Below are 25,291 nucleotides of genomic sequence, written 5' to 3' on the forward strand. Positions count from 1 at the left end.
TATGAACTCTTAGACAAGCAGAAGAAGAGAAGAGAAGAAAAGGTACGATATCCTTGACGGACAGCTAACATACACAGACACGAAGACCATAATTAATACACTACAATCATAATCATAATGCCTTCCACCAGCGCGACCGCAGACTCGTCTGCGCAATTTTGGAAGAAAGCCACGGCAGAAATGGAAATCAGTCGTCTTTCCCATCTCACCCGCTCCTACGAGGGACAAGCACAATGGAGGAGCTATCCTGTCAACCCCAGCATCGAGCTGCAGACGCTGAGCGCGTTTTGCGAGGCGCACCGGACCTCGCTCCTGGTGATCCTCCAGACCGCGTGGGCCGCAGTTCTGGGTCGGTTCCTTGCGACAGACACTGCGACTTTCGCCAGCAGCCTGGAAAATGGCGATGAGGCGAAGCACGGTGTTTGCGGTGCGATCTGGTCGCGGGGCGCTACCACGCTGCATGAGCTGTTAGAACAGCTTCAGCGGGGGTACGAGGCGTCGTTTGCGCACCAGGATATACCGTTAGGGGAGCTGGAACAGCTGTTGAATGTGGTTCCTGATACTGGGGTAAGGGTGAAGCACATTAGCTGGCCCGGCGCGTCTCCGTATCAATCGGGGGGAAGCGACAAGGTGACTAGTAGTTTGACCGAGATTTTCAATGGCATCGCAAAGGCTAATAATGGCGCAGCGGGTGATTGAATTGGTCGCACAAGTCAGCCCAATCTCAGTGCGCATTTCCGTGGAGTACAACGCTTCTGCTCTGTCGTCGGTCTATGCGCAAAGCATTGCAGGCTCGCTGGAGAGGAGTCTGCAGGCGGTTGTAACCCGTGGCTTGACCCCCGTCTCCCAGACCGACCTGTGCAGTAAACAAGATCGGGAGGCAATCTTCAACTGGAATGTATACGTGCCAGTCTCAATTAACGAATGTGTGCACACGCGCATTGAGCGCAAGGCCCTCGAACAGCCCCAAGCACTCGCAGTCGCGGGCTTTGGAGGCGATATAACCTACCAGCAACTCGACTCGCAGGCCGACCATCTGGCTGCATACCTTCAGGAACTGGGAGTTGGCGCCAACTCGTACGTCGCACTCTGCTTTGAGAAATCGACGCTGCCGATTGTGGCCATGTTGGCGGTCTTTAAAGCTGGCGGTGCCTACGTCGCTCTCAACCCGGCCCATCCTGTCAACCGCCAGGCAGTCATTCTCAGCAAGATCGATGCGACAGTCGTATTAGCCGGGCCTGGCTACGCCGAGACCTTTTCTCCTCTTGTCAAACACTCCGTCGAGGTCACGCAAGACTTGGTGGACCTGCTTGCTGCTGAGCGCCGCGCAACACACCTCGTCCGGGCTGCACGTCCTGGAACCCCAGCCGTTGTCGTCTTCACTTCAGGAAGTACTGGCGAGCCGAAGGGAATTGTGGTGGAGCATCGCGCATTGGTCTCAAGTATGATCGGCCACGGAGCGATCATGCGTCTGGACGGCTCCACTAGGGCTCTCCAGTTTGCGACCTATACGTTCGATCTCAGCGTCGGAGAAATATTCAACACTCTGATGAATGGCGGGTGCGTCTGTGTGCCTTCAGAAGAAGAACGACTAGACGACCTGGAGGGCTTCATCCGCCGTCTAGAAGTAAACTGGGCCCTGCTGACCCCTACTGTGCTGAACATGCTGGCCCCGGCAAACGTCCCCTCAATGAAGACCATCTCCACCGGAGGTGAACCCATGAAACATGATATTATTCAAGCCTGGGCGGACCACGTCCAGTTAAACAACATGTACGGCCCCGCAGAAACTACGATCCTCTGCGCTGGTCGTGCCACATTGAGCCCTACCACTCCTGCCTCTAATATTGGCCGTGCTCTTGGAGCACGTCAATGGATCACAGATCCAATGGACCCCAATCAACTATGTCCAATTGGAGCAATCGGAGAAGTCCTGATTGAAGGACCCGGTTTGGCGCGCGGGTATCTCCACGATGAAGAGAGAACCAATGCGTCCTTTATAGGAAACCCTGACTGGTTACCCAAGGCTAGCCCTGCGCGTCGCTTCTACTGTTCCGCTGACCTGGGATTTCTCAGTCCAGACGGAACCTTCAATATCGTCGGCCGGAAAGATACTCAAGTCAAGGTCAACGGCCAACGTATCGAGCTGGAAGAAATTGAATTCCATATCAAGAGACTCCTCAGTTCTGGCTGGCAGGCAGTGTTAGCTGAAGTCATCAAGCCCAAGAGGAACAACGAGCAGTCAACCCTGGCCGCATTCATTAGATTTGAAGATGGCGAAGCTTCTGGAACTGAGCTGCTAGGGGACATGTCCGAAGAGCGACGACAGCAGCTCCACCAGCTCAAGAAGGATCTCGGTCTACATCTCCCGGCGTACATGATCCCTTCGGTGTTTGTACCCATGGCGCATATACCCACAACTGCACATGGTAAGCTGGATCGACGACAACTTCGAGATTTAGCTGCAGGTTTCTCCACCGAGGACCTTGTCTTGTTTTCTCTCGCCATCAGCACCGATACGGCCAAGCGCGAGCCTGTCACAGAAGCTGAAAAGGCTGCGGCAAGTCTCTGGTCTCAGGTGCTCAAGATCCCATATGAGACTATCGGGTTAGACGACAACTTCTTCCAGTTGGGAGGCGATTCGATCGCAGCCATGAAGCTCTCCGCCACCGCGCGGTCTGCAGGGAGAAGCCTAACCGTGGCGAAAATCTTCGGCCATCCCACTCTTGAAGCCATGTCCCAAATCGCTGTGGGACTCTCACATACCGAGACTGAATCAATTGAGCCATTCTCGCTCATTGACGTAGAAAATGTCTTTGAATTCATCGACGAACTTTGCTTGAAATGGGGGCTGGAGCGTTCAAGCATTGAGAATGTGTACCCTGCAACCGCCTTGCAAGAAGGTCTAATGGCAATCACCCAGGGAGAGCCTGGTACCTACATCTATCAGAATGTCTACCAGCTGCCAGCGGAGATTGATCTGGCCAAGTTCTGTGCGGCTTGGGAGTCTGTCGTCAATACCACTGAGATCCTGCGCACCACTCTTCTTCCCACCGATACCGCGGGGACATATCAGGTTGTGACCAAGCCTTCTTCTATCGACTGGAAATACCCAGCCAGCGTGGAAGAGTACTTACAAGCAGATGCCCAGCGGACAATGCTGTATGGAGAGCCACTGGCCAGGTACGCTCTCGTCCCGGGCACCCTAGACGGTCCACCGTCGACGTTTATCTGGACTGCTCATCATGCCTTGTATGATGGTTGGTCTCTGCCGCTTCTGTGGAAACGAGTGGAGGAGGCGTACAGGGGCAGTGGACGCTTACTACGACCGCATGTTGCACCTTTCAACCGATTTATTGCCCATCTTCGAGACATGGATGCTGGCGCCGCGAATGCCTTCTGGAAATCCTACCTATCCTCATCCAACCCCCCAAAGTTCCCGCAATTGCCATCTCAAACATACAAACCCCGCGTCAACAACATCCATCGCCATGGGTTCGGCCTCAAGGCTACCAGCTACTCGTCCGGTGTCACAGCGTCCACTCTCATTCGTGCCGCCTGGTCCCTTCTCATGAGCCAATATACAGATGCTGGCGACGACATCATCATCGGCGTGACAGTGGCCGGAAGAAATGTCGATCTTCCAGGCGCCTCCGAAATGGCTGCGCCGATGATTACCACGGTCCCTGTCCGCGTGCAGATCGACCGTGACGAAACGGTGACTCAACTTTTGACCAGAGTTCAGACACAAACCGTCGATATGATGCCCTTCGAGCACGCAGGGTTGCAGAACATAGCCAAGATTAACCGCGAGTGCCGTCTTGCGTGCGGATTTCAGAGTCTGCTTGTTGTCCAGCCCGAGGAGGACGAAAGAACCACCGGCTCCCTGGATATCAGGAAGATTCAGTCGCCCGATGTGGGGATCTACACCTACGCGCTGGTCATTCAGTGCTTGCTGCAGGGAGATAAGGTCGGAGTGCAAGTTGACTTTGATGACCAAGTCCTGTTCTCGTGGCAGGTGGAGCGTATCTCCTGCCAGCTCGAGCATCTCTTGGGAGAGCTCCGAGCCAGTCCCAACGTCAGGATCGGCGACCTGAGCCTCGTGAGTCTGGAAGACTATACCCAGATTATGAATTGGAACCACAAGCTTCCCGTCGTGGAGGAACGCTGCGTGCATGAGATCATCCGTGATCAAGTTTTAGCCACGCCCGATGCACAGGCGATCTGCTCCTGGGACGGAGATTTTACCTACGCGGAGGTGGACCGGCTATCAAACCGTTTTGCTCGACATCTGGTGAATCTGGGTGTTGGTCCAGAGACATTGGTCCCGCACTGCTTCAGTAAATCCGCCTGGACGGTCATTGCTATGCTGGCCATTATCAAGGCCGGTGGTGCTTGCGTGGCCCTAGATCCTGGACACCCCGTAGATCGACTGCAGGCTATCATTGCAGACGCGCAGGCTGGTTTGGTGGTGACTACACCAGAGCATAGTCATCTTTTTAACGGACTCGTCAGCAAGGTCGTGGCTCTTAGTCCACAGTTCTTCGGGTCGGATGGATCGTCCGCTGAGACTCTACCACCACGCGCAGGACGCAAGAACCCTGTCTTTGTCTTGTTTACCTCTGGAAGCACAGGAAAGCCAAAAGGTATAATCATCGAGCACGGCATGTTCGCCACCAGTGCTGCCGCTCACAGCAGGGCGTTCGGCATCACTGCTCAATCGCGAGTCTTCCAGTTCGCTGCGCACACCTTCGACGTCAGTGTCGGTGACATTTTCACCTCGCTGATGAAGGGAGCTTGTATCTGTATTCCGTCTGACCTCGAGCGCATGAATAACGTCGCCTCAGCCATTAACCGGATGCAGGCCAATTACGCCTTCCTGACGCCGACAGTGGCCAACTTGCTTCGTCCAGAGCAGGTTCCCACCCTTCGCACACTAACACTTGGTGGCGAGGCTCCGACTAGAGAGAATATTCGGACTTGGGCAGATAGTCTGAACTTGATCCTTTGCTACGGACCTGCCGAGTGCTCGGTTTACTGCTCGGCGAACCCGCCAGCAACGCAGCAAAGCAACCCAGCTGTTCTTGGACACGCCATTGGTGGTCTTATCTGGCTGGTTGACCCAATAAATCATGATAAGTTGACTCCTGTCGGCTGCGTGGGCGAATTAGTTGTTCAAGGAGCGATAGTTGCCCGCGGGTACTTGAATGAACGTGAGAAGACCCAGTCGGCCTTCATCCAGGATCCGGCCTGGATGCCTCGGACATTCCCCAAGGAGTACCGCCGTATTTACAAGACCGGGGACCTTGCGCGCTTTAACCCGGATGGGTCTCTAAGCTTCGTTGCGAGGAAAGACACCCAGGCCAAGGTCCGAGGACAGCGCGTGGAATTGGCGGAAATTGAAGTCCACCTTTCTGAAAGTCCAGAGATTCAGCATTCCATGGTAGCTGTCCCGACTACGGGTCCTTATAAGAGCAGACTTGTCTGCATCCTGTCCTTGCAAGAACTTGCTCGACGCAGCGATGGCGGTTCCCGGGATAGTAGCGGTGTTGCATTGATTGAAGGAAGCAGCGACAGATCTCGCGCTGCTCGGATGGCTTCCGTGATAGAAAGCCGACTTGCAGAGAAGCTTCCCCCCTATATGGTACCGGCTGTGTGGATTCCCCTGAAGAGGATGCCGCTGAACTTGTCGGGGAAGATTGATCGGAAGCTGCTCAAGGGGTGGCTCGAGGACGTGGATGAAGCCACGTACCAGTCTATTGCAGCGATGGCGACAGCAGAGGAAATCAATTCCCAGCAGCCTAGCTCAGATACAGAGAAGAAGGTGCAGGCCGCTTTCAGCGCAACTCTCAACATCCCTCTAGAATCCGTGGGCCTGAACACTTCGTTTCTCAGTGTTGGTGGTGATTCCATCTCAGCCATGCAGGTCATGTCTCGCATTCGCTCGCAGAATCTTCGCATCACCGTGCAGGACATTCTGAAGCTCCGCACGGTGGCTGCTGTTGCGGGTCGAGCCCAATACATCGAGCAGTCCACGGCAGATAGCTCGGCGCTGGAATCTGAAGTCATCGATGAATGGTTTGAGCTTGCTCCCATCCAACAGCTGTTCTTCAAAATGCAGCCGAATGGGCAAAATCATTTCAATCAGAGCTTTGTGTTGAAGCTAACGCAGGATGTTCAACAAACGGAGCTTCAAAGGGCACTTGAAATAGTTGTGCAGCGTCACTCTATGCTTAGAGCCCGGTTCGAACAGGCAGATGGGTCCTGGAGTCAAAAAATCACAAACGATGTCTCTGGCTCTGTTTTCATGTTCCCTAGAGAAGAGGGTAGTCGGGATAGAATGATGGCCCGGTTCCGTGAGGCAGAGACTTTACTCGATATCAACAGGGGGCCACTGTTGACGGCTCAAATTTGGATTGCTCCTGAAAGCCAGTATCTATTCTTGGCCGCTCATCATCTGGTCATTGATCTCGTATCGTGGCGAATCATCCTGCAGGATTTGGAGGATGTGCTTAGAACTGGCCGTGTCAGCTCAACGCCCACGATTTCCTTTCAGAGTTGGGCAAGACTGCAACGCGAATATATTTCCCAGCACTTTTCAGATCCAGACACCTGGGAGCTCCAGGCACCCGCAGGAGATCTGTCCTACTGGAACATGCAGGGAGAAGCCAACACCTGGGGAGAAATTGTCACCAAATCCTTCACCATCGACGCTCAGAGGACCGCGCTGCTGCTCGGTGACTGCAATCTTCCGCTGCGCACAGAGCCGACTGATATCATGGTAGCTGCACTACTGCATTCCTTCCGTCACGCATTCTCTGACCGAACCGCCCCTGCCGTCTACCTAGAAGGACATGGCCGTGAACCGTGGACATCGGCCATTGACATCTCACGCACCGTGGGTTGGTTCACGACCATGAACCCCGTCAGCTACGACACTTCCGAAGACAGCTGGCTTGACGCTGTCAGAAGGCTGAAGGACAACCGCCGAAAGATTGCCGACAATGGGTGGCGGTACTTTACCGCGCGATCTCTTCTAACCGGCGGGATGCAGGATATGGAGATTGTTTTCAATTACCTCGGTCTTTACCAGCAACTGCAGAGAGCCGACGCTTTGTTTCAAGAGTCTTCCATCACTGGAACTGACTGTGTTGAGATCGGCCCTCAAATGCAGCGTTATTCTCTGTTTGAGATCGCCGCTGGGGTCTCCAACGGGCAGATGCAGTTCAGTTTTGAGTATAACAAGAAAATGAGCCATCGCGATACAATCAGATCTTGGATCAATCTTTATCACCAAGTCCTCGAGACCGGTATCGACGAACTCATGGCGCAGTCCGAATTAATACCCACTCTCAGCGATTTCCCCCTTCTGGCGTTGTCGTATGAGGACTTGGGGAACCTGGCCACCTCCGTCCTGCCCGAAGCTGGAGTCAAGTCAATCGACGAGATCGAGAGCCTCTCTCCTTGCTCGCCTATGCAACTGGGTTTGTTAATGAGTCAATTGAAATCCGAGGGTGCCTACGAGTTCTTCACTATCATGGAGGCCACTGCGCGCGAGGGAGTCGATAGTGCGCAGTTGGTTGCAGCCTGGCAACAGGTTATTGACCGGCACCCCATACTGCGAACCGTCTTCATCAAAAGTGCTGTCCCAGAACGGCCTTATGACCAGCTCGTGCTGAAGGAGATAAAGGCGCAGGTTGTGGAGCTGCGTAGCGACGACCCTGTCCATGCTTTACGCACGTTACCTCCCACATCAAAGCTCCATCAATTGGCAATCTGCCACTCCGAGAACGGCCGGATCTTTTGCAAGTTGGAAATCAACCATGCTTTGATTGATGGGACATCCATGGCTATCATCGAGCGGGACCTGAAGCGCGCTTACAGCGAGAAGCTTAGCAGCGAGCCTCCTCTTGCGTACGTCGACTACGTGACCTTCCTCCAGGAGGCCAAGAGGGCCGAATCCATCGAGTTCTGGAACACTTATCTCCAAGACGCTCAGCCTTGTCAATTTCCCGTTCTCAATGATGGCCGAGAACAAGTCCAGGCTCTAGACTCGATCAATGTGGAACTGCCCGGCTTGACAAAAGAGACCCTGAGCGCCTTTTCGGAACGCTGGGGATTTACCATCGCCAATGTTGTCCAGACCGCGTGGGCCCTGGTACTGCGCTCTTATATTGGAGCAGACTCTGTCTGCTACGGGTATCTGACCTCTGGCCGTGATGCTCCTCTGGACGGCATCGAGGACACCGTGGGTCCGTTCATCAACATGCTTGTCTGTCGCTTGAAGTTCGATCCTCATGAGCCTGCTTTACTTGCTCTAAAGAACACTCAGGACGGGTTCTTGAAGGCCATGGCCCACCAATACGTGCCTTTGGCGGAGATGCAGCATGCCTTGGGCGTTGCAGCACAGGGATTGTTCAATACAGCCATGTCGTTCCAGAGGTATTCGTCAGAGGAATCGATAGATCTAAATTTGAGGAGGGTCTACGATTATGATCCTACTGAGGTAAGTTCATGAAGAAGTATAGACCCTGTAAGTACGGCTTGCTCACTAGGGGATCTTAGTTCAATATCACCGTCAACGTCGCCACGCGAGAGGAAGGATTGCAAATTGATCTCGCCTACTGGACCTCCAAACTATCGAGCGGCCAAGCGGCCCATATGGCTAATACCTACAGTACTGCCATCATGGCACTTCTTTCGAACCCCGAGACTGCCCTAGCCGATGTAGACATGCTCAGTCCACTGGATAAAGCATCTTTACGCGACTGGAACAGACAGCTGCCTCCTGCGATAGACCGCTGCATGCATGAAGTCATTCACCAGAATGCCATAGAACGACCTCATGCTCTGGCTCTCGAGTCGTGGGAGGCCGCATACACATATCGGGACCTTGACAGGGCATCGTCTCGTCTTGCGCGACACCTGATCAAGCAGGGAATTTCGCCCGATGACTGTATCCCATTGTGCTTTGAGAAATCACTCTACACGATCGTTGCTCTTGTTGCTGTTCTCAAGGCTGGTGGAGGGTTTGTACTTCTAGACCCCAAGCATCCTGATGATCGTCTCAAGGGTCTTCTCGAGGACAGCAAGGCGAGGTTCCTCATAGTTTCCCCACAGACCCAGGAGCGTTGCAAAGACCTCATTTCATCTTTGGTTGTTGTCTCACCCAAGATACTGGATGAGCTTCCTCACGCCGATGAGGACGATACCCTCCCACCATCAGCCGTTGCCCCTGAGAACATCATGTACGTCCAGTTCACATCGGGTAGCACGGGAAAGCCCAAGGGAGCGGTTGTGCACCACAGGGCAGCCTGCTCCTCCATCGAGCACCACGGAAAAGTCATGAACTACGGACCGGACTCGCGCATCTTCCAATTCTCTTCCTATACCTTTGACGCCATTATTCTCGAAGCATTTACCACATTGTACCACGGCGGCTGTGTCTGTATTCCGTCTGAGGAAGACCGAATGAGCAGCATGGTGCAATCGATGCGCGAGATGAAGGTTAACAACATGTTCATGACGCCCACTCTAGCTCGCCTATTTGGGCCCGCGGATGTTCCGTCTCTGACAACCCTGATGCTTGGTGGTGAACCGATTCCCCAGGATAGTATTAATACGTGGAAGGATCACGTCGATCTGATTGGAGGGTATGGGCCAGCTGAATGCTGCGTATACTGCTGTTACAATCCGCTCAGCTCCAGCGGGTTCAAGCCCGAGGTTATTGGATACCCGGTTGGAGCAGTTCTGTGGATTGTGGAGGCCGATAATCATGATAGACTCGTGCCTGTTGGTGCTATTGGTGAAATCGTCGTCCACGGCCACACCGTTGGTCGAGGCTACCTGAACGACCCCGCCAGAACGGCAGCGAGCTACATCTCAGCACCGAGCTGGATTGCCGATTATGGTTATGCGGGTGAGCAGACGCTTTATAAAACAGGCGATCTGGGACGATACAACTCCGACGGCACATTGACGATTGTCGGCCGCAAGGACACTCAGGTCAAAGTAAACGGACAGCGCATCGAGCTGGGAGAGGTCGAGCACAGTATCAAGACCGAGTATCCTCAAGTCCTGCAGGTGGCTGTTGACGCGCTTAAGCCCGAACATGCCAATGGGCGCCAGATTCTGTCTGCCTTCCTCGAGTTCGAGGCTGATGAGGGTAGCGAAGAAATTCAGGACGAGAACAGCTTCCTTCGCCCCATGAACGACAAGCTTCGAGAAACGATGTTCGAGATCGAGGCATTGCTCGCCCAGCGCCTGCCACCATATATGGTCCCCCATTTGTGGTTCCCCCTGGTCACCATGCCGAAATCCGCATCTGGCAAGACAGATCGGAAGGTGCTGAAGCAGCTCTGCAACGGTCTATCCAAGACGGAGCTTCAGCAATATTCCCTTGCAAGCGGCAGCAAAAAGGCTCTCGAGACGCCGATGGAGAAAAAGATCGCACAACTCTGGAAGGACATCTTTGGGGTATCTAACATCGGTTCCAATGACAACTTCTTCCGGATTGGCGGAGACTCGATTGAAGCGATGAAGTTGGCTGCCGCTGCCCGCGCCCAGGGTATATCCCTCTCGGTTGCGGATATATTCAATAACCCCAAACTTAGTGATATGGCGAATATCGTTGTTGCGGCCGATGGTGCGCCCGCTGTGACGCACGAATACGATGCACCTTTTAGCCTGGTCGGTGGCAAGAAGAATGCACGCTCCCTGGTCCAGAGGCATCTTCCGAATGAGCAGTTTGATCTCGTGGAGGATGTTTATCCCTCCACCTCCCTACAGGAAGGGCTACTTGCATTGACTAGCAGCCAAGCCAGTGCGTATGTCCTCCAGGCTCCCTTCCTGTTACCGGCCAATATCGACATGGGCCGTTTCCGAGATGCCTGGGCCAAAGTTGTCGAGGCAAATGCCATTCTCCGTACAGTAATTGTCTCAACAGAGACCCAGGGTACCTGCCAGGTTGTCTTGAGGCGGTCTATTGAGTGGTCAGAGGCGCCAACACTGGAAGCATACCTGGCGCAGGACAGAGAAAAGCCTATGGGCTACGGAACACCGCTAAGCCGATATGGCCTGACATCAGACGGGTACTTTGTCTGGACTGCCCATCACTCCATCTACGATGGCTGGAGCTTCGCACTGATGCTAGACGAGCTCGAGAAGAGATACAAGGATGAGTCAGCCGCCATTTCTCGCCCTCTGTTTGCTGAATACATTCAATTCCTGCTGCAGCAGCAGGGCAAGGCCGATGCAACCGCATTCTGGAAATCGCAGCTACAGGATGCTTCCTCGTCAAGTGCATTCCCGCGGCTTCCAAGCTCTCTCTATGAGGTGGACGTAGACCGGACCTTCCAGTACAGCTTCCCCTTCGGCAGCAAGTCCACCGTCACGGCATCGACCGTCCTCTCGGCGGCTTGGGGACTGACAATTGGCCGGCTAACCAACTCGTCGGAGGTGATTTACGGCTCAACTCGCAGCGGTCGAAATATTGACCTCGCTCAGGCCACTGAGCTTATGGGGCCAACTATCGCCACGGTTCCCATTCGTATCAACCTTGACCCATCGATGTCGGTAGAGGATTTCCTCGCCGGAGTCCAGAATCAAGCGACGGCAGCCATTCCATTCGAGCACCTAGGCCTGCAGAATATCAGCAAGATCAGCCCTGCATGCAAAGCCGCATGCGATTTCCAGAACCTGTTCGTCGTTCAGCCAGCGATGATCGGCGATTCCACTGCCATCGGTATGAAGCGCGTTGAACTTCCCACCAAGGGACTGCATACGTACGCTCTGAACGTCGAGTGTATCCTGACCGAGGAAGGCACCGCAACACTGAACTTTGAGTACGACGGTAAGATCATGCAAGATCATCAGATCCAACGGCTTGCTGGCCAGTTCCATCACATTGTCCGTCAGTTGTGCGAGAATGAAGGCAGCGGGCTGAAGGTCGGAGATGTCGACGCCTTCAGTGTGGACGACGAGAAACAACTTCGCCAGTGGAATGCGAGACTGAAATCCTACCCTGAAATCACCAGGTGCGCGCATGACCTTGTCTCTGAGCGAGCTCGCCTTCATCCGGAGTTGTTGGCTGTTACGCAGTCGGATGGAACTAGCTTGACCTTCGGCGAGCTTGACAGGTTGTCCACGCTGTTTGCTCGCCATCTGTCCACTTTCGGGATTGGACCAGGCCAAATAGTACCCATGTGTTTGAAGAAGGCTGTCTGGGTCGTAGTAGCCATGCTTGGAGTACTCAAGACCGGTGCTGCGTTTGTCTGCTTGGATCCCTCCTCTCCACCAAGCCGCATGCACGGAATCATCGAAGACGTAGAGTCAGATCTCGTCATTGTCGATGCAGAAACAAAAGATACATTCAGGAGCAATCTTCAAACGCTCGAGATAGGCGTCAACGCCCTTGGATGGGTTAACAGTGCGAGTGCCAGCGACATCGTCTTCGAGGTCCACAGAAACCCACACGATCTCATGTATGTGATCTTCACGTCCGGAAGTACCGGTAAGCCCAAGGGCGTGATGATCGAACACACCTCTGCCTGTTCATCGTTTATCTACCAGGGCCAGGAGTTCGGCTTCGACCATGAGTCGCGCGTACTTCAATTCAGCGCCTTGACCTTTGATGCCTCGCTCATGGAAGTCTTCACCACACTTTGCGCTGGCGGTTGTGTGTGTTTCCCTACCGAAGAGGAAAAGCAAGGAGACATTGCACGCGCAATCAATCACTTGCGCGTGAACTCGGTCATGCTCACACCCACCGTGCTCCGCATGATCCAGCCGGAAGATGTCCCCATGGTCAAGCATGTGGTGACGGGAGGCGAAGCCGTGAGTCATGATATCGTGCAAACATGGAGTAGCAAGGTTACCCTCAAGGGCGTCTACGGGCCTACGGAAACCTCCATGATTTGTATCACGGCGAACCTCGTTCCTGGTAGTTCTCCAGCAAATATCGGTGTTCCTCTGGGCTGTCGAAGCTGGATTACCCTCCCTGACGATCACAACCATCTGGCACCTATTGGGTCGGTTGGTGAACTGCTCATCCAAGGACCCATTGTGGGGCGTGGGTATTACAAGAACCACAAACAGACTGAGGAGGTGTTTATTGAGAATCCTCTCTGGTTGCCGAAACGCTTTGGCGAGACTGGCGGCCGCCGCCTCTACAAGACCGGAGACTTGGTCTACTACTCGCAAAACGGCGATCTCATGATCGTGGGCAGAAAAGACTCACAGGTCAAACTCCGCGGGCAACGCATCGAGCTGGGAGAAATTGATCACAAGATGTGGTTGCATCCTGCCGTAAGACAGTCTTCTGTCGTGCTGCCCAGTCAGGGCCCCTTGAAGAACCGCCTCGTTGCAGTGCTCACTCTCGATGGCACTGAACAAATTACCACACCCGAGGCCCTGTGCCCCTTGTCCGAAGAATGGAAACAGCACGCCAACTTACAGATCGCGAGCATCCGGCAGGCGGTCCGGGAAAGCCTCCCCTCGTACATGGTGCCCACTGTCTTTGTGGCCGTGGAGATGATGCCGAGACAGACTTCCGGCAAGACTGACATCAAGCTGGTGAAGAAATGGGTCAATGAGCTGGATGAGCAGACTGCCGAGCAGGTTCTCGATATTGAGACCACAGCGCCTGGGCTCACTGTTCCTGAAAGTGAGATGGAGATGGTGATCCAGGGAGCCATTTCTAAAGTCCTGAATATTCCTGCCGAGAAGATTGCGCTGAACCGATCGTTTATCAGCCTTGGTGGAGATTCCATCACAGCCATTAAGCTGATGAATCAACTCCGAGATGCAGGGGTGAAGTTTTCGATCAAAGAACTGTTGCGAGCTGGGTCAATCAGTGAACTCGCAGGCGTGATTGCATCTAGGGGTGAGGACGCGAGAGTGAACACGCCATCACCCCATCTCCTTCAGAAAAAAGAGAAGAAATACCCACTCCTGAGCCTCGACGACACTGAAATAGAGACCCTCCTTGCACAGCGCCTGGCTACTATCGGCCTTACCGACCTTACTCATGTGGAGGACGTCTACCCCTGCTCTTCTCTTCAAGAAGGCCTTCTCCTCGCACAAACCAAGGGCGTAGGAAGCTACAACGTGTTCAACATCTACGAAGTGACGACCCCAAAACACTCACCAACCCCAGTCAATCCTCATCTCCTTGCCAAAACCTGGAAAGAAGTTGTTCGTCGCCATCAAATCCTGCGAACAATCTTTATCCAGGGGATTGGAGAAAGCAGTGCATTCAATCAGGTCGTTCTGCGCGAGGTGCACAATACACCCCTCGTCATCGAGGACGTCAAGAGCAATGATGCCAAAAACCTGTTGCAGAACCTCGATGCTCCAGAATATCAGGCCCTGGAACCCTGGCATAGCGTAACGATTTGCTCTGATACTAGTGGCAGAGTTCACTGTGGGGTCCGGATACACCATGCCTTATTTGATGCGTCTTCCATGGATATCATCCTGCGTGAGGTCGCTCAGGCTTACAATCAGACTCTTTCTACCCCAGCGCCGCTGTACAAGGATTACATCTCATACCTACAGGAGCTACAGCAAGGCGGCAATGATGCGCTTGCGTACTGGAAGACATACCTCGAAGGCCTCGAACCATGCTACTTCCCCAGTATCAACGAGCAGGCTCTGGGAATGAGAACACCGCAGACACTTCAATTTAAAGTCCACGGTCTGCGTCAGATTCTATCATTCTCGGCCAGAAAGAACGTCACTGTCTCCAGCATTCTCCAGACAGCCTGGGCACTCGTCCTGCGCCACTACACAAGCACTGAAGAGATCTGCTTTGGATACCTGTCGCACGGGAGAAATATCCCGCTTGTCGGGGTTGAAAGTATCGTTGGTCCGATGATAAATATGATGGTTCTCCGCGTGACTCTATCGGGAGATAGGACATTGACGGACATACTGGAGAGTACTCGCGACGACGTCCTGAATAGTTTGCCGTACCAGCATACCTCGCTGGCTGAGATTCACCACGCCCTTGATCTTCAAGGACAATCAGCATTCAACACCACTCTCTCTTTCGCATCTGCCGCTGCAGACGCCGAGGATGAGGACTTGATCGCTTTCCAGGACCCCTCTGGCAGTGGTTCGACTGAGGTAGGTCGACACACAGTCAATCATCCAGCTCCCGATATGATGTGCTAATTCGTACAGTATGACATTGCCGTGAATGCGTCCGTCGTAGGCGAAAATCTCCAAATCAATTTCAGCTACTGGTCTTCAGCTCTTTCACCGCAGCAGGCCACGGCGGTTGCTGAAGCATTAACGCACTTCATCGGCATCCTAACCCGCTCCTCTGACTTACCCCTGCGTGAGATCGACTTTACCAGCGCAGCAATGAAAGACCAACTTCTTCACTGGAACGCCACCGCGTACGCCCCCGTTCGCACCACCGTCCACGGACTCTTCCAACGCGCTGCTCTGCGGTACCCTGAGAACCAAGCAATCTGCTCCACAGACGGTAGCTTCACCTACGGCGAGCTAGACGCTCTTACTACGCGCTTCGCGGCCTTCCTGCGTGAGAAGGGCGTCGGTCCGGAGGTCCTAGTTCCGGTGTGCTTCAACAGGTCCTGCTGGACTATCGTATCCATGTTGAGTGTCCTGAAAGCAGGCGGTGCTTGTGTGCCACTTGATCCATCGCACCCACCGGCTCGTATCCAGGAAGTTGCCTCTCGCTGTGAAGCAAGACTGATTCTCGCCGCGCCGCACCTTGTCGAGCGACTGCCTGATTGCAACGCATCTGTCATTGCTGTCACCGATGTACTGATGCAGAGTCTGCCCGATCTGCCGCCGAACTTTCAGATCGACGTCGCAAAGCCTGAGAATGCAGCATTTGTGCCGTTCACCTCAGGAAGTACAGGTTTACCAAAAGGTATTATCCTGGACCATACGGGTCTCTGTACGATGTTCGAAGCAAACGCGTCAGTCGTGGGAATCAATCAAAACACCCGCACTTTCCAGTACGCAGCTTATACCTTCGACGTCAGCATCGCGGAGACCTATATTACATTAACGCAAGGCGGATGCGTCTGCGTTCCCACCGACGCTGAGCGAATGAACGACATCGCAGGCGCAATAACTCGTCTGCAGGCAAACTGGACCTTCCTGACCCCCTCCGTTGCTTCACTTCTAAACCCCGTCGACGTTCCGACGCTAGAGACACTCACCCTTGGAGGAGAAGCAATCTCTCGGGACCTGCATAGTACCTGGGCTGATAAAGTCCGATTGATCAACAGTTACGGCCCGGCCGAGTGCTCGATCTGGACGAGCAACCAGCAGCTCTTCCCCGATAGCTCTTGCGCTGATATCGGGGCGGGTATCACCTGTCACTTGTGGGTTACCGAGCCCGACAATCATGATCGACTTGTTCCCATCGGGTGTGTCGGAGAGCTTGTTGTGCAGGGTCCGAACCTGGCAAGAGGATATCTCAAGGATGAAAAGAAAACCGCGGCCGCTTACATTGATACGCCAGCGTGGCTGCGCAACGATACCAGAGCCATTGCTAAGCGTGTTTACAAAACCGGTGATTTGGTCAGACACTGCTCCGATGGGCATCTGGAGTTTCTCGGACGCAAAGATACGCAGATCAAGTTCCACGGGCAACGAGTTGAGATTGGCGAAGTCGAATATCAATTGCGTGCTCGACTGCCCAAGAACTCGCAGGTTGCGGTCGAAATGATCAAGCCGCTCAGCCAAGACGGCAGACAGACACTGGCCGGATTCATCATGACCGAGAGGGACGGCCCATTCCTGAAGGGCTCATCGGGTGACCCAGCCTCGTTGTTGAGAGACCCAGATACGACCTTCAAGAGCATTGTCCGCAATCTCGAGCGCTCGCTAGTAGAGACCTTGCCTTCGTATATGATTCCATCAGTCTTCATCAGCATGCTCTATATCCCCCGAAACACCTCGATGAAGATCGACAGAAAGGCCCTTCGCACTCTCGGGGCCAATCTCTCCCGCGACCAGATCGCAACCTACTCCTTCGTGCAAGGCGACAAACGGGCTCCTCGGACAGCGATGGAAAAACGGCTCCAGGAATGCTGGGCCTCTGTTCTGAATATCAGCCCTGAGTCCATTGGTGCGGATGACAGCTTTTTCCGGATCGGTGGTGACTCTATCGGCGCCATGCAACTGGTCTCTACAGCGCGCAAGATTGGTCTCTCAATCACCGTTGCCGACATCTTCCAGCACCAGAAACTCAGTCAGATGGCCAATGTTGTCGCGAGAAACGCTGCCGCGGCTACTGAGGAGGTCCCCGTCAAGCCATTCTCGCTGCTGCCACAACAGAGAACAGATGAGGATCTTGTTGAGCTCGCGGCGTCTAAGGTCGGAATAGATCGCAATCTCTTGCAAGATGTCTACCCTTGCACTCCGCTGCAGGAAGGCCTTATGTCACTGACTGCCCGAGACCACGGACTTTACACCTTGCAGGCTGTATACAGGCTACCCGAAATGATCAATATCCAAGAATTTCAACTCGCTTGGTTAGCCGTTGCAGAGGAATTGGATATTCTGCGTACCAGGCTGGTCGACCTTGGCCATATGGGCTCTTATCAGGTTGTCCTCAGCCCGGTCATCAGCCAAATGCGCTGGGGGTATGGCGACGATCTGTCTACCTACCTGCGCGAAGATAAAGATATCCCCATCGGCTACGGAAAACCTCTCGCTAGATATGCCATTATCCAGGAAGAGGCCGAGGGCGCGCAAAAGAAATATTTTGTGTGGACTGCGCACCACTCTATTTACGACGGGTGGTCTCTCGGTCTGATGATGGACCTGGTTGAAAAGAAGTATCTGAAAACGTCAACCATCCCTAGCCCCCCTTTCAACAGGTTCATCAACTGGCTCGCGAATCTCGACAAGGCTTCCACGCGGCAGTACTGGCAATCAACGTTTGAGGCTTGTTCCGCGCCTCAGTTCCCATCTGTTCCCCAGCATTACCGAACAAAGGCCAAGGCAGCCATGACACACTCGATCCGTCTGCCTCAGATGGTGGATTCGGAAATTACCGTGCCGACAATCTTACGAACGGCATGGGCGTTGAATATCTCCCAATACACCCGCTCCGACGACGTGGTCTTCGGCATGACGCAGACAGGCCGCAACGCTCCTATCCCTGGGGTGACTGAGATCGTCGCGCCCCTGATCACCACGGTGCCAGTCCGGGTGGTAATCGACAGATCCCAGACAGTCCAGAATGTTCTTCAGGAAGTCCAGAACCAGATGGTCGCCATGATCCCCCATGAGCACGTTGGTCTGCAAAATATCAGCAAGTTCAGCGCGGAGTGTCAGGCCGCATGTAAATTCGAGAACCTCCTCCTCATCCAGACCCAGCAGGATCAGATGGTGTCGCCGATAGGTCTAGAGCGAATCCCCGTGACAGATCTCGACATTCCGGCCTTTGGCATCGTGGCTGAATGTGAAGTTGCCGATGGGCAGGTTCTGGTCTCAGTTGGCTACGATAGTAGTGTGGTCCCTGAGAAGCAGATGGCCAATATCCTGCACCAGTTCGACTTCCTCGTCAACCAGATTGGGCGCGAGAGCGCACGCAACAATTCTCTCGAGGAGGTGCAGCTGCTGGGTGACAATGAGATCAAGATGCTCGAAGCGTTCAACCAGTCGCCCGATGACCGCGTCTCCCGGCTGGCCCATGAACTGATCCATGAGCGCGCGCTTCTTCAGCCAGAGGCAATTGCCATTGATTCGGAGGAGGTTCAGCTCAGCTATGGCGAGCTGGATGACCTCTCCACTCGTCTGGCTTACTTCTTGGTCGGTCTAGGCACCCGACCTGATAAAGTCATTCCACTTTTCTTCCGACGCTCTCCCTGGGCGATGGTCGCCATGCTGGGTGTGATCAAGTCCGGCAGTGCTTTTGTCTTCCTCGACCCCGGACACCCCATTGATCGACTCGAGTTTGTTGTGCAGCAGATCGATGCCAGGTTGGTTCTCACATCTCCGGACCTGGAGTCAACCTGGAAAGAGAAGCTCGCAGTCTTCTGCGTCACCCCCTTAGCACTCCATGCTCTTCCTCCCCTCCAGGATGGAAAACTTCCGGTGACTGCAGTGACGCCTCATAATATCCTGTACTGCATCTTCACCTCTGGCAGTACAGGCCGACCCAGGGGATGCGTGATCGAACACTCCAACTTCCTCAGCGGCGCCGTCCACCACGCGCGCAGGTCTCGCATCTCCCAATCTACACGAATCATGCAAATTGCGCCGTACACCTTCGACGTCAGCATTTTGGAAATGCTCACAGGCCTAATCGGCGGCGGTTGCATCTGCCTGCCGCGAGACTCACACCAGGGTGCGCGGGTTGCTGACATTATCAACGATCTCAACATCAACTGGACCTTCCTGACTCCGTCTGTCGCCCGCACGATCGTCCCCTCGGAAGTGCCAAGCTTACAGACCCTAATTCTTGGTGGGGAGGCACTCGCCAAAGTTGACATCCAGACCTGGGCGGGCAAACTGCAGCTGCATAACGGCTACGGGCCAAGTGAATGCTCTGTGGCTGTTGCTTCGAACGAAGTTCGCGATCCAGCCGTTGAACCAGCAAACATTGGATCCAAGATGGGCTGCAATGTCTGGGTCGTTGACGCGGAAAATCACGACATCCTTCTGCCCATGGGCGCGGTGGGTGAGCTCCTCGTGGAGGGCGCCATCGTCGGTCGAGGCTATCTCCAGGAGCCTGAAAAGACTGCTGCTGCGTTCATCCAGGATCCAGCTTGGGTGCATTACTTGCCCAGCACCAAGAATTCAGAACGCCGCCGGTTCTACAAGACGGGAGATCTGGTTCGACTCAACGCAGACGGCACGATCCATTTCATCGGCCGCAAGGACACCCAAGTCAAGCTACGTGGTCTGCGCATCGAAATGGGAGAGATCGAGCACCACGCCAGTACATACCGGGCAATTAGGCACGCCGTTGTGGCCGTTCCACGCGCCGGGCGCATGAAGGAGTCTATTGTCGTTGTATACACGCTTAACGCTTACGATGACTCGCACGAGCAACAGTCCGCCCTGCGACCTTTATCAAACACCGATCTGGAAACCAGCCAGATGGCCCCTGCGCAGCTGCGAATGCACCTCGCTGCCCATCTTCCCCCATACATGGTCCCTCAAACCTACATCGCCGTCGCGACATTGCCTCTCCTGGCCTCTGGCAAGATCGACCGCCCCAAGCTCCAAAGATGGCTCGAGAACATGGACGACTCAACCAGTGAACTGGTTGCCGCTCAAGTCGGCAAGTCTGCTACCCACGAAGCAGGCCCCATCGACCCGGCCGACACGCTCGCGCTCGCCCTGAGCGAGCCCATTAGCCAACTATTGGCTGGAGACGACGAAGCCTACCTTGAAACCTTAAAGGGCCGCAACATCGTCCTCTCCCAAAGCGGACTCAACTCCATCACCGTGGTCTCGCTGCGGGCGATGATCCGCGAGAAGTTCAATGCAGACGTATCCATCGATCGCCTTATGGAAAGCACCGTCACGGTCCAAGACGTAGCGCGCATGATCAAGCACGGTAGTAACGTCGCCGGTACCGACGAGCAAGGATCCGCACCACAACTCGATCTCCTCGCAGAGGCAGATCGCATGATGGACTCTCTCGTCGCCGAGGCGTCCCCCGACGTGCAGACCCTCAACCAGCCAACAATGCAGGCTGAGCGGATCCTCCTTACCGGTGCGACTGGGTTCCTCGGCACTGAGATCCTCCGACAGCTCCTTTCTAACCCGCCGAGCTCTCGCAGCGTGGTCGCTCTCGTCCGCGCACGGGATAAGGACCATGCAATGGAGAGGATTGTCTCCTCCGCCAGAGCAGCACAGTGGTGGCAGGAGGAGTACCGGTCGCGGGTAACCGCCTGGGTAGGCGATCTCGCAGCGCCGCGTCTCGGACTCAGCGAGAGCCAGTGGTCCGCAATCGAGGGCCGTGGCTGTCCTGGATCTGGGTCTGGGTCTAGCTCTGGCCCTGCAGAGCCACGAATCGACGCAATCATCCACAACGGAGCCCTGGTCCACTGGGGCGCCGACTACCACCGGCTGCGCGACGTCAATGTCTCCAGCGTCATCTCGCTGCTCGCGGCACTGACGCGCTCCCAGGCACCTCCGACCTTCACCTTCGTATCTGGCGGCCACGTACAACTAGACGACGACGAAGCTACCGACGAAGAAAGGGCCGCCGTGATCGCCCACTCAACGGGCTACGGGCAGTCCAAATTCGTCGCCGACCTCGTGGTCAAGCGCTTCGCGGCGCGGTACTCGACGTCCGCCGTCTCGGTCGTGAAACCCGGTCTAATTGTGGGAACCGCGCAGTCCGGGGTATCCAACACAGACGATTTCTTCTGGCGCGTTGTAGCGACTGCCGTGGAGATTGGCGGGTTCAATGCCGAAGAACCAGAGAATGTCATCCTGCTCGCCGGCGCACAGCAGGTCGCTTCCGTGGTGACCGAGAAGCTGCAGTTGAACCCGGACCCGGCCTACAGTGTGTCCGGGATGTCGTCCGTCGAGACCAAGGTCCGTCTAGCAATCACAACGCAGGAACTCTGGCGCATGCTTAGTGAGGAGTTCGGATACCCGATGCGCGGTATGGGTCCGGCAGAGTGGTTGGACACTATGCGTGATGCGGTGCATGCACAGGGCCAGTCGCATCGTCTCTGGCCTGTGCTGCACTTTTTGGAAGCCGGTGGCGGGTACATGGGCCTGCCGGTGGGAGGTTGTCAGTTGCAGGGAGCAACGAAGGCGGAGCAAGAGGAGAAAGAGGAGTTGCTGGCGTCGCTGAGGAAGAGTATTAGCTATATGCGCCAGATCGGATATCTTCAGAGTGATGCGCCAGAGGTTGTGGAGAAGATAGTGTTTGGACGCAGTAGTGTTTAGTTGGATGCAACATGATCTATCAGGTTGTTTGCATTTATGAGTTTTCTTTACTAGCTGTTATTTGTGATTTAACATCATGTTGGATTTGGTAGTTCTTTCCTGAGTGTTTGTCAGTGGAGTGAGCATACTTAATTTGTGTTGTGACAAAGATATATCTATTCCTGTTAAGCTGTGCAGCATGGGCTCTTTGTACAATGCCACGGGCTTATTTTTCAGCTAATAGCTAGGCCAAGTTAGTTACCCCCTAACACTATGCTCTTACTGATAATTTAACCTGAATTTTGAATTTGATCAGGTTACAACGGCCAGGCATGTCTTACTAATCTTTGCGGATAAACTCTGCTCGAACTCTAGGATTGTCAAACGCCAGACTAGTAGGTGACATTAATATGATTTATTATTTCTTATAGCATTAAGTTAAGAGCCTTATAAAAGTAGTACTTATTAAGTATTCAACAAGAATATGTGGATCTCAAAGTATTAAAATAATCATAATACAGGTGACAAGACTCAAGGCAATGATATATATTTGTAAGACACACCGTATGTCGGGGTTAGCTTGGAAATTCTAGTTATACTATGGCCAAGAAGGCGCTTATATAGCCATCAGCGCTGCTGGTTTGTATCCTCCAAGAAATGCAGCCAGATTCGGCTCAGGTGTCCAGATCCCACTAGGAAACAACTGCTTAGACTAGACCTTGACACAACCCGCGGGTTATCCGTCACGGGTCCAGACCTTCAACCTGTACGGGTTTTTGAGTAACCCGTGGGTTGGCAAACAGTACAAACATGCTGTATAAAGCTAATATCTAGGTGACTCAGCAATATTATGCAAGAGATATAGCCTATTTGAGAGATCTTATGCAGCATGGGTTCTTGGCGGGTAACCCACGGGTTACCCAAAAACCCGCGTGGGTTCAGGGTACGGGTCCTGACTTGGACCCGTCACGGGTTTTGTCATGGTCTAGCTTAGACTGAGGCCAAAACTTGCAAACTGGAAAGGACGGCCCCCGGCTTCAATTCTTGGACGCGTTAGTTGCCGGTGCAAGAGGTAGACCAATGTGAGTCCATTTCATCTAGAGAACATGAAAACAGGACTGAGCATGATACTTTGCTGTGGCGAAATTCGGCTGGCAGAGGATTTGAGGGAGTTAATTAGGGGTCCGGCAATCACGTGGAAACATTGCATGCAACAATCAAATGCCCACAGGTGCGTTTTACTGACAGGATAATATGGCCAGGGAATGAATCGCTGATGTGGGCTGCTAGAACTGACTCTGTCTGTAATTCAGTCCTCCGCCTTTGACTCGGAACTCTCGACTTCAATGCCCACTCCATGGCTACAGCCACCGCCGCGCTGTGCCTCTATCTCCCTCACGATCCGCTCATAATTCATCCAAATCCGGCGCCGGTTCCTCAATACCTTAAACTCAAGGTTCTCACCATCAGGCTCCTGCCCGGTAGATATATAGAAGTCTCTTAGAAAGTATAAAAGCTTATTAAACTAGAATTTACTTTTCTCTGCTCTATTACTATTAGCTGTTTATATTTATAATAAAATAATATCCGCACACCACAGTATATTAGAAAAGACACAAGACTTCTAGAAGCTAGATAGAAGATACTCTGTATAATATCTAAATTCAGGGCTTGCGAGGAAGACACAATTGAAAGATAAGTGTAGGTCCAGGTGCTATTGGAAGTCCCTCACAGCGTGTAGGTACGAGAGCCAGCTTCCTCCTAACAATTTTCAAAGAGATAAGTAAGAATAACAACTATATAAAACTGAAGTAGCATCCTGCAGCTACCATACCCGTGTATCTGTGCACAAAGTTCAGATTAGTTCATTATCATATCCTTGACATGAACTGCATCTACTTTATCAGCAGTCAGGTCACCAATATATAATATTATATATAGTGGTTACTGTTTACTAGATGAAGTCGGATATTGCTTTTAGCCAGGTACAAACGGAACCTATTGGAGCATGACCATAGGGGCCTCGTGATCCTCTGTCAGTATAGAACAACCTTCATATCGCTTGACTTATACTTATACCGGCAATCTTATCGTAATAGCATATAGTGAATAATAATGGATAATAAAAATATCGAACAATTGAACTGCATTGCCTGCAGTACCGTACGGAACTATTAATACAGGAAATAGGAAAAAAGGCTCAATAATTATAAAGCTCCGCAAAAGCCCATGCCCATGCCCTCGCTCATGCTAACAAAACAAATCATGACCTCATTGGTAATCCATTCATCAGCTTGATCGGAACCGAAAAGGCTCAATCGGCATCAGTGCTTGTTGCAACCGCTTATTGAATAGTGATCTTCCTCGCGGTCGGAGGTGCTGCCTTCGGCACAACAACCGAGAGAATGCCATCCCTTAGATTCGCGCGTACGCGGTCCTGATCAATGCGAGACGGGAAGCTAAAGGTACGCTGGAACTCGCCAACAGAGCGCTCGCTCACCCAGTAGCGCGGCTTTTCACCTGACACGGATTTGGTCACTTGCTTTTCGCCCGCTTTAGCGATGTCGTTGATTGCGCCTTCTGTTTCATCCTCAACCTGAGGTTGTTTTCCAGTGGTGTCGGTGTTGGCAGGGTGATAGTGGCGCTCAACGCGGCCTTTGATGACTATAGTCTGGGGTTCGGTGAATTCGATGTCGACGTCCTTCTGCGCGGCGCCCGGGAGCTCGCCGTCGAGGTGGTAGGCATCGTCTGTCTCGCGAACATCAAAGCGGGGCGAGAAGGAGCGTACAGAGGTGTGGTGGCCTCGGGTTTTGGAGGAAAGGTGGTTGTCGTATTCGTCCAGCAGGCTAAAGAGGGGGGCGAAGCTGCTGGCGGTGGGAGCGGTCGTAAATAGAGACATTTCTGATTGGTTTGGACGAAATGATCTTAGAAAATAGCTAGGATGGAATGTTTGGGTTGTGGTTGTTGGTGATGCACTTGGTTGCTTGGTAGACAATGAGGGGATAGGCGAGTGCTGGAGGTGGCTTATATGCTCTGTGGATGGTTTCTAGGCAGATATAACAAAGCTCGACATCCTAGCTTCTGGATGCGGCTCGAAAATTCTAGACTTAACTTTCTGTTTCGCGAACCATCTTCCCTTGTACCTGGGATCATCTGGTAGGATCTGGAATCGTCCAAAATTGGATGATGTCATATAGTACCCAATGAAAGTGATAATCATTTCTCATTGGTTGGCCATTGTGGCGGTACGGGCCGCCTATCGGTGAACCGCAGCTTATAGTTCCAATGTAAAGAGAAGGAAAGTGCCCTATAAAATCAGTGATTGAATACGGTCGATAGAGACATATTCGCCCGCTGTCAACGGTCTACAAACCGAATAGATTTCTATAATCCGGGGTTTCCCAGT

General features: G+C 53.4%; 2 protein-coding genes across 2 annotated transcripts; one reads left to right on the plus strand and one right to left on the minus strand.

Moving 5' to 3' along the window:
* Positions 1-117: 117 nt before the first annotated feature.
* ASPVEDRAFT_89351 (uncharacterized protein) lies at positions 118-21,906 on the plus strand (the record flags this gene model as incomplete). Its single annotated transcript, XM_040818588.1, has 4 exons — positions 118-630; positions 689-8,506; positions 8,566-15,126; positions 15,184-21,906. 4 exons carry the CDS (start codon positions 118-120, stop codon positions 21,904-21,906), a joined length of 21,615 nt encoding a protein of 7,204 aa, XP_040673882.1.
* Positions 21,907-24,075: 2,169 nt separating this feature from the next.
* On the minus strand, positions 24,076-24,885 carry ASPVEDRAFT_47333 (Hsp20/alpha crystallin family protein). Its single transcript, XM_040813753.1, has one exon. It carries the CDS (start codon positions 24,782-24,784, stop codon positions 24,230-24,232), a length of 555 nt encoding a protein of 184 aa, XP_040673883.1. The 5' UTR covers positions 24,785-24,885; the 3' UTR covers positions 24,076-24,229.
* Between the last annotated feature and the right edge of the window lie 406 nt (positions 24,886-25,291).

The sequence above is a fragment of the Aspergillus versicolor genome (genome assembly GCF_001890125.1).
Source record: "Aspergillus versicolor CBS 583.65 unplaced genomic scaffold ASPVEscaffold_15, whole genome shotgun sequence".
Taxonomy (NCBI): Eukaryota; Fungi; Ascomycota; class Eurotiomycetes; order Eurotiales; family Aspergillaceae; genus Aspergillus; species Aspergillus versicolor.

What these genes read in the sequence shown, in the direction of transcription:
- ASPVEDRAFT_47333 (XM_040813753.1), bottom strand. Translation starts at nt 24,784, where the DNA reads ATGTCTCTATTTACGACCGCTCCCACCGCCAGCAGCTTCGCCCCCCTC.